Source organism: Polyodon spathula, unplaced genomic scaffold (genome assembly GCF_017654505.1).
Source record: "Polyodon spathula isolate WHYD16114869_AA unplaced genomic scaffold, ASM1765450v1 scaffolds_2751, whole genome shotgun sequence".
NCBI classification, from domain to species: Eukaryota; Metazoa; Chordata; class Actinopteri; order Acipenseriformes; family Polyodontidae; genus Polyodon; species Polyodon spathula.
In genome coordinates, this window is record NW_024474218.1 from 3,109 (window position 1) to 12,571 (window position 9,463).

At 39.0% G+C, this 9,463-nt stretch overlaps 1 gene segment (V, D, J or C); it reads left to right on the plus strand.

The window, feature by feature from the left end:
• Positions 1-5,116: 5,116 nt before the first annotated feature.
• Positions 5,117-5,679, plus strand: LOC121310882 (the record flags this gene model as incomplete). The annotated part of the segment is given in 2 exon segments: positions 5,117-5,189; positions 5,367-5,679. Coding segments are annotated over 2 exon segments (386 nt in total), but the record flags the coding sequence as incomplete, so codon positions are not given.
• Positions 5,680-9,463: the final 3,784 nt, after the last annotated feature.

Consider the following 9,463-nt stretch of genomic DNA (forward strand, 5'->3'; position numbering starts at 1 on the left):
CTGCTGGAGTATCTGGGCTGTTCTGAATGTTTTGGAGTATTATCATTTTTGTTTACTTATTGGGGCTTAACGAGCACCCAGCACAGAAGTTTCATTTTTGTTTTGTTTTAAACTTTTCTGTTTCAACTACATTTGCAATACGGATTGGATAATATTTTGGGACTTTTAAAGTATTGGTGGTTGTTTCATGGACATTTTTTTTTCTTTTTATAAGGACTGCCTGATGGACTGTGGTAAACATTTTGAAGTGTTCAAATGCTGTCTGTTTAAAACTCATGTACACCAAATGTTTGATCCATCTGTCTCAAGTATAATATTCCACGCATATTCAATAACATCTGCTATTTGAACTATTGTGTGGCCTTCTGGTTTAATTGTCTTCCTGTGTTCTGAACATTCCTGACTTACCCTGCACTTTTTCTTGGTTCTGTCGCGCAATCCTACTGCTTTAGAGACTTATTGTTCAGGGTAGTTTTATTTTGTATTTGTCAAAAAAACTAGTTATTGGATGTTAAGGATTGGGTTTGTAACATGTGAATATATGAATGAGGGGATGTGGATTTTAGATAGGAGTATGGAATATATATACAATGACCCCTTGTATTTAACAAGTGCTTATAAACATTGAATATTTATAAATGTAAAGTTTGAAGTAAAAATAATGGCTATAGGTTACCCAAACTTTATAAATGCTTATGTAAACTTACGGGAGGTGTATACATATTTTACATACAGAAACAATTAGTTGAAACTGGAGAAAGTTTAATGGTACAACTTCTGAAATGCTCCCTTACCGCTTTCAAAAGCTCTCCAGACAAAATGCCGGGTCTTGCATGTGATCTCTCACCGTCTCACTCTCTATGCAGCCTCTCTCCAAGTTTAACAGGCAAATTATTTTTAGCGCTTTGTGACTTAAATAGGGGGGCGTATCCTTTTCTACACAGGCGCACAAAGCACACTTGATGACAATGATTTACGTTTTGCTTGGTTCATATCCAGCAGGGGGTGCTAGGCCTCTACAGACAAGGGAAATTTCTCCACTTGAATATACAGTGAACCCCCCCCCCCCCCCAAGGGAGAAAATATTTTCATGACTATTTACACGTATGAACAGTGCTGAAAGTAACCCTTATTTAATTAGAATGAGGCCTCTGAAATGTCAAATCTTGCGCATTCTAAACAGTTTTTAAAAACCTGTTATTCTACAGGGAGGGTTGGTATTTTAAGTGTACAACATTTAAACACAGAATCATCTTGCAGCTTAACTAAGCAAAATATTACTTGGGCTTCATTGCCAAGACACAAATTACTTGTAAAGTCTTATCAGCAAAATTGAATAACGACTCTAATTCTCTTATTGCTTTATCAATATGCTTCATGCTAAATGCTACAGTTTAAAGTTAATACCATGATAGAAGGAATGTGTACATTCACTGTAATTGCATTCAGTGTTGCTTGGTTCATATCCAGCAGGGGGCACTTGGCCTCTATGGACAAGGGAAATTTTTGAATTAATAAAAATGTTTGATCATTTATAATTGTAGGTTAATAAAACATTTATTCAGCCATTTATATAATTATTATTTTTAGAAAGCCCTGAAGAAACCCAAAGGAACGACAAGGCCGGTACATCCGAGGGTATACATATAAAGGCACAATCCCCTATAGAGAACAGCAGTAAACAATTAATATCTGAAAAAAGACCTCTCAAAAGTAACCATTTTAAAATGAAGCATTTAAAGGGTTAAATATTTCATTAAGCATCTGTTAATGTGTGTTGTTGTCTTTGTATATTTTCATTTAGAATGACCCACAAGAACTAATCTTATTGAGGATAGCCATTCTTTCTTCAGAGGGTATACATGTAAAGGCGCGGACCCCCATAGAGACCAACAATAAACAATCAATATCTGAAAAAGACCAAGTAACTATTTTAAAATGAAGCATTTTTTAAAAAGAATGTTAAATATTTCATTACACATCTGTTAATGTGTGTTGTCTCTGTTTTGTTATATTTTCATTTTAGAACGACACGCAAGAACTATTAGTGGTCAGCGATTCCTCTGAGGATGAAACGCCCGTCATCGGGGGGGGGGGGGGGGGGGGGGAATGGTGCAGCGAAATATACAAACCTTAATTACTCTGAACTCTGGGTTTTTTAAAACAGTAACTTTGTAATTGTAGAGCAATAATGGCTCCCTTTCGGGGGGGGGAAAAAAAACTTGTAAGAGGAAACATTTAGAAATTAATACTGATGATGATTCTACTAATGATGATGCTGTGACAGTTGTTCAAAAAAATAAAAAGGTTGATCTGAGTCAAACTGTCAAATTCTGTAATCGCCCCAAAATGTACAATAAATAAAAGATCCCCTACACCTTGTAAGTCTCCAACCCTAGATGTAAAACAAAACACTATTCACCCCCTAAATTTAGGAGCTTTTGAGAATTGACTATCTAAAACTATTAAATGATTTAAATTATAATTTGTGTAATTTACCACACATCAAGGCTCTGATTGATGAGCTTTCTATAGACAGTCTCCCTATAAATGCCTTTAGCCCCAATATAAATGACATTAACTCAATGGCTATTAATGATGCTCAATTGACTCCTATCAATTTTGACTCTTTGGATAAACTATTGCGAGAAATGACTAGAGAATACCATGTTACTACAGAGAGTGTAGATGATATGGAAAGTCAATTAGGTGGAAGCTTAAACAGCTGGGCTTGTCAGGATGACTCTTTTAGCCCAAGTCCCAGAGGCTGATGTAAGACATGATGATCAAGTGGCAGGTCTTTCTGGTTTACAGAACCCCCCCCCCCTTAGGGTTAACGATGGGGATAGAATTGGTGGGAAAGCTGTACAGATTAGACGCAGACCAATGTTTAACAATATCGAATTGAAGCAACCTCTTAACTTTACACACCTGTGTGATCTGGATTCCTACGCTGAAGTTTTTACAGTGTTGCATGAAACGCTGGAGAATATGTTGAGTGAGGTTTCTAGAACATTAAGACCGGCCGGCATTGTGCAACTTGAATTAAGAGCAGGATCCTTGGATATACCGGTGTATGTAAGAATGACTGGAGACAATTTAAGTCTAAATTATTTTCTCAGTCCAATTGAGGGTCTCCTTCAAAGTCATAGTGACATTTTGGCTGACGATTCTTTGTGAGTGTCCAAGTTAAGATGTCCTGAAGGAGGGGGATTAAGGAGAGGTTTGCAGACCTTAATGAAAAGTGAGCTTATTAGAAAAAAAGCATAACATCTGATTATATGTTACAACAATGACAATCAATTATGTTTTGCTTACTGCGTTCTGAGTTTGTTATTTCCAGAATTCAGGGGGGCCTATGATATGTGTATGGATGAGGCTTTAAAACTTCAACAGTGTGTGGGGCTAAGTGAACATCAGATGGTTTCTTATGCAGACGTAGATAAATTTGAACAGGCCTAGATGTTAAAATTGTGGTGTGGTACAGATGTCCTCAAAAGGATGTGTTCCTGAATCACCAAACAGATACGCGACCAAAAAGCAAAACTGTATTTCTGTTTCTTTGAGAATCACTTCTATAGTATTGTTAACTTGAAAGGTTTTCTGGGTGCTGCCTATCTGTGTAATTACTGTTACACAGCCTACAGTAACAGATCTGGACATCGTTGTGAGGGACACTGTAATGTGTGTTTTTCACCAGCCTGTAACAGCGATGCTTCTGTGAAGATAAAATGGAATGATTGCAATCGTTATTGTCGATCACAGCTCTTATGATGAGCATAAGATTCTCTGAGAAAGCCAATAGTGAAAAACAGGTCTCTGTGTGACATTTTAAAACTGTGTACAGGATGCTATTCTCTCTATAAATGCAATCCTGATAAATCGCAGATTCATAAATTCATAAATTTTAATAAATAGGACCCTTTTTCTTGGATGGTTATGCTGTGATTAATGGTAAGTGTACGGCTTTTGAATTTGCCGGGTGCTTTTTTCATGGCTGTCCCCAATGCTACGATTCTGCCGATGTAAACCCTTTAAACAAAGTATCCTGCAGTATGATGTATCATCACTTTGATGAAAAGATTGAAACATTGCAAAAGGTTTACGGGTTGGAAGTCAGAGTTATTTGGGAACATGAATGGAACATGACTCTCAAGTCTCTCTGTGATTTTGGATCTCATGTATGTCTTTATCGAGCCTCTTCACATTCTCAACAGTGTGTCTGTCCACCTTACTGGAGTCGGCGATGGTCACACAGCACAATGCAGATTTCTATCTGGGCTTCTCTGCCTTGTTCTCGTGGTTGGAGAGCAGCACTGTCACTCCCAGCAGCAGGTGTTCAATAACTGTCTCAAGTGGCAGTGAGAGCTCTTCAGTGACACTAGAAGGAACAGTTTGGACTCCAGACACAGTGTCTTCTACTGTTCCTGAAGGCTTTCTGATGGAGTGTTTGACATTGTGGATGAACTACCTACAGCATCGCAAGAGCCACTCAACACAGAGCGAAACAAGGACTGTCAATCTCTACTACAGCAGGCTTAGTGTCTTCTAGTGTCACTGAAGCCAATGAGAACTCCAGTGCACTTCAATCATGACAGGGCTGCTGTTTAATAAGCAGTACTGCTGCATTACACTTTAATGAGTGCATTAAGGACTGTGCTAATCAGCTTCTAATGATACTCTTAATAGCTGGGCTCTATTGTATGGTGCCACAGTCCTGGGAGTGTTAATGCCAGGGCAGTTACTAATCTTGCTCTGTCTGAACACACAGTGCCAAGTACTGCTTTAACACACACTCCACACTTGACTCCATTCCAGCTGTGTTGAGTGGAATAAGGGCTCAGCTGATTGGCTCTCCTCATATGCTCCTATTAAAGCTGTTCAGTGTCTAGTCCTGCTGTCCTGGGAGTGTTCATGCTAAACTGCTAATCTTGCTCTGTCAGAACACACAGCACCAAGCCTGTGTTTACACCACTGCTTTGATATAAGTGGCTGCTTTGCCAAGGAAGACAATTTGCATAGAAAAGACACTTTGCATTGGCAGCACATGCTTCAGTGCTCTGGGAGTGTTTATAGCCCTGTGAGTTTAACACTTCATGATTGAGAGCTGCCCTTCATGGCAACAGAATCCACAACAACAATGACTTTTATCAGCATCTTCATCTGGGCACTTGTCATCTGCACTCAGGGTAAGAATCATTTAGAAAAACACAGTTTTAAAAAATCAATTTGTGAGACAATTCTTAATATATAAGTATTAAAAGCAAAACAGGCAAAGTGAATGAAATCAAATGAAAAAGTCTTGAAATGTAATCTGTTTTCATCATTTACTATAATCATTTTCTAATATTATTTATTATTTTCAGAATCCAGTGGACAGTATACTGTGACTCAGACTCCAGCAGTGAAATCTGTTCTCCCAGGAGACACAGTCGCTCTGAGCTGTAAAGTCAGCAGCGCAGTGTACAGTAACAACTACCTAGCCTGGTACCAACAGAAACCTGGAGAAGCTCCCAAACTCCTGATCTATTTGGCAAGTACCCTTCAGTCTGGGATCCCAACTCGTTTCAGTGGCAGGGGATCTGGGACTGACTTCACTCTGACCATCAGTGGAGTCCAGGCTGAAGATGCAGGAGATTACTACTGTCAGAGTTTACACATTGGTGGTGTGTTCACACAGTGCTACACACCCGTACAAAAACCTCCCTCAGCTGGACTGCACAGCGACTGCACTGCTGCAGCTGGGACCTACTGCAGGTGCTGAGGGTGAAGGCAATGAAATGGGACACGGCCTGTGGAGGAGCTCAACTGCACACAAACACACTGAGCTCAATAACAAGGGCTCCAAATAAAAGACAAGATGAATCTGGTAAATATTTTGATTATTCATGTATTCTAATACATTACAAAGGCTGAAGGGCTGTCATTGGATTTATATTTACTAATTTAGTTTCAAATGAAAGTGAAAATATATTTATTGATTTATCTACAGGAAGGAAAAGATAAAGGTGAACATTGTTCATTATCTGATACTAAAATACAAACTGAAAATAAACTAAATCAGACACTTTACTCCTCTTAAAGGAAATAAATATATACATGCATACAAACATACATACATAGTATATTACAAGCCAACATATTTCTATTGTGTTACAAGTTTCAAAGCAATCTGTGGTTTAAAACACATATTAACCTATTTAAATATTAATACATTTGAATTTCTTTACATATCTTCAAAGCGATGTAATATATTTATAATTGAAACTATAAAAGAAATATAGTGAGATAAATATGAATAAAAAGCTATTTGTATAAAGTGTGTCAGTAATGCTACAAACTGTAACCCTCCTGCTGAAAGATCAAGCATTTCATTCATTTGTATTTGGTGCTCTGATCCTCAGTAAAGTGCTGAGAGTGTGAAAGCATGGAGGACGCACACAAACACAGCGTTAATTCACATTGTGCAATTTAAACAACTATATTAAGGGTGGGGGTTGCTTCTTGTTTCAGTTTGCAAATCGTTGCTGGTTAGATAATGAAGTGAAATTTACAATGAATTAAGTGTGTGTTTGTGGTAATGATCTGGCTGTTTAACAATAACTCTATCTAATCATCAAGATCAAATGATTCAGAATTAAAGGTTGTTTGCTTTACAAATTGTAACTTATTTGCCAATCATTGAGATATCTGATTGCAAACTGGACTTGATGAAGTGCATGTGTGTGATAATGAATTGTGTGCTTAACAAACCTGTGTTTAATCATGTTCACTAATTGCTAAGAGCTATATTAAGGGCTGGGTTTGCTTTGTTTCTTTTAAACTCTGAGGACGGCTCTTTTGAGTTGAAATACATTTTTTATTTGAAGTTTTGCTCTCTTTTTAAATAAATGTCGAATGTTTGAAATATCATCATGGGGAATGAAGCAGTTTTGTTTTCATGCTATAAAGTGTAGCATTGACAGGAACACACACAGATGTTTAGCTATGGAAGCTGCTGGGTGTGCAAGGACTCGACACTATCGGTGTGAAGCTCTGTGTGGAATGCATGCTTTCACAGGCTGATACAACCAATGCATCGCATTGAAAGAGGAAGAAACCATTCTGACTTCATTGTCAACCATGCAGGACATTGTCAGTCAACAAGCAAACTGGGGTAACAGAGTGATACAGTGTAAGCAAGGAGCTAGTCAAGTCTTGTGAGGCTTTTGTCTGTTCCTTGTCTGGTAAAGCAGGAGATGATGTGGAATGGGGTTACAGATTGATCTGCAACACAAAATGATGCATGCAGCTGTCACTCATCCCTTGCCTGCGCGGACTCTGCTGTGTTTTGTGTTCTGTGTTGTTTTCAGACAGGTCATTGTTTATATTTGTATTTGTTTGTATTGATTGCAATGCTAATAAATCATTTCTCAGGTATTTATTGCACCGCGCACTTCAGTGTGCTTCTGGTGTTTACTGCTGTGTATTAATCTGCTGCTAACATTCGATTTCCTTTTATCTGCAATAAAATAAAATTTTTTTTTTAATTGGAAGTGGCCATGTTTCTGATCCCATCCTTGATTTGCTTTCAGAATAAAATAACCTGGAAGTGTTTTATTTGTCCAGTGTTTTACACACTAATCTGTGTAGATGAATATGAATGTGCTCCTGTATTTGAATTGTGCGTAAGCCCTGCCTAGCGGGTGCTACACTTACATACAAGCACTCTATAGAGTCCTAATGCAAAAAGAAAGAGCAAAAAGCAAGCTGGGAAAGGGGAGGGGGTGTCAGTAAATATCCAGAGTGCTCTGAGGGTTCAACACAAAACACACAGCTGATAGGAAAGAGGAGACACTCTCTGAGCCTCCAGCTCAATACAGAAATCATGGAATAAAGAGATTCAGTGACAGCTAACACAGGAGCTGCTCTGTGTTCAACTGAATAAAGGGCACTCATTAATTTGACCACAAGAGAGACACACTGCAGATATTAACACTGACCACAAGAGGGAGCCAGAGCACCACTGCTGTCCATAATGTAATAACAGTACATTAATAAGACAAATTAAATAGGCAGCAGTTACCTCCCCAGTCAGCCCAGTTCTCCCATTGTTAACACAAGGCTCCTCACACCCAGTCATCTAAACACTACAGTGTGGTCTGTGTCTGGAGGAAGGAGCTGCTCACAGTGATGCATGCTGGGAAACACTGACTCTAATATCTCCACACTTGGGATTCATTTTCCCTTGATTCCACCCCTGGCAGTGAGGGATAGAAACAGATCCTCAACTTAATGTGAAACTTCTTTTGGCTTCGACTTAATTTTAAAGAAAGTAAATCAAACCATCAGACACAATCCTGACACACAACACAGACTGCAAATATTTACACTGACCAAAAGAGAAAGCCAGAACAGCCCTCCTTTTTATAATATAATAACACAGTAATAATTATTTATTACAGCATAGCTGCATAGGCCTGCTGAAGGCTTTTCTTAAGTTAAAGTGAGTACTAATCATGGGATTATGAAATAGAGCTTTTGTTAAACAAAGCAAGGAGCACACCAGTGAGTGTTGAATAGTTATCCACAACATAGAAATTTTGGAAATAAGTACACTCGTAAATGCAGCATGCTGGAAAATAAAGCTGCCTCTTACAGCGACACCAGAGCCATTTTTTGTGTGTGTGTGTGTGCCTGTGTGTGTGTGTGCACGCGCGCGCGCGTGTGTGTGTATCGGGGGTTTGTCTGGTCAATTATTTAATTAATTTTTTATAGTTCATTTCGTAAGTAAATGAAATATAAAACCAACTGAAATAAATGACTAGATTATACAAAATAAAAACAAGACAGTGTTTTGTTGTTTTGCAAATTTCTGCATGCAATGTCTGCTCAGAGGATCAGTCCCAGCACTGAGGTGACACGGGGGTTTGGACCTGCTCTGTTCCCGACCTGGGCCGATTCAGCCCTCTAGCTACTCGTCATTGTTCTGCGGTTTGTAACACGGAGCGCCAGGCTGACTGTGCAAGCACGAGCTTCTCGGTAGTTGGCCGTGATCGTATAGTGGTTAGTACTTTGCGTTGTGGCTGCAACAACCCTTTTCAAATCCACGTCACGGCAGGTGACATCTTCAGGAAGGTTTAGAATGGCTGTAATGTTAGACTGCAAAGGCTGAGTGCCTGTCCTTGAGAGGCGGTGTCCTACAAATTCGACTTCTTCAACCCCAAATTTGCATTTGTCTTCGTTCAGTGTCAGATTGAAGTTCCTGAGATGATCCAACACCTGAATAAACAGCTGAGCCATGGAACTCAGCTGCCAGCTCCTCTGTGGATTGGAAAGGGATACCGGTCTGGAATGATTGCTTTATTCACAGCCCGTAGGTCCATGCAAAGACGAATGTTCCCATCTTTCTTACTCGCTATGAACGGATTTGACATCAGCGGTGAAGAGTCTATGGGTTCAGTGATGTCTTCTTTCAGTAGCA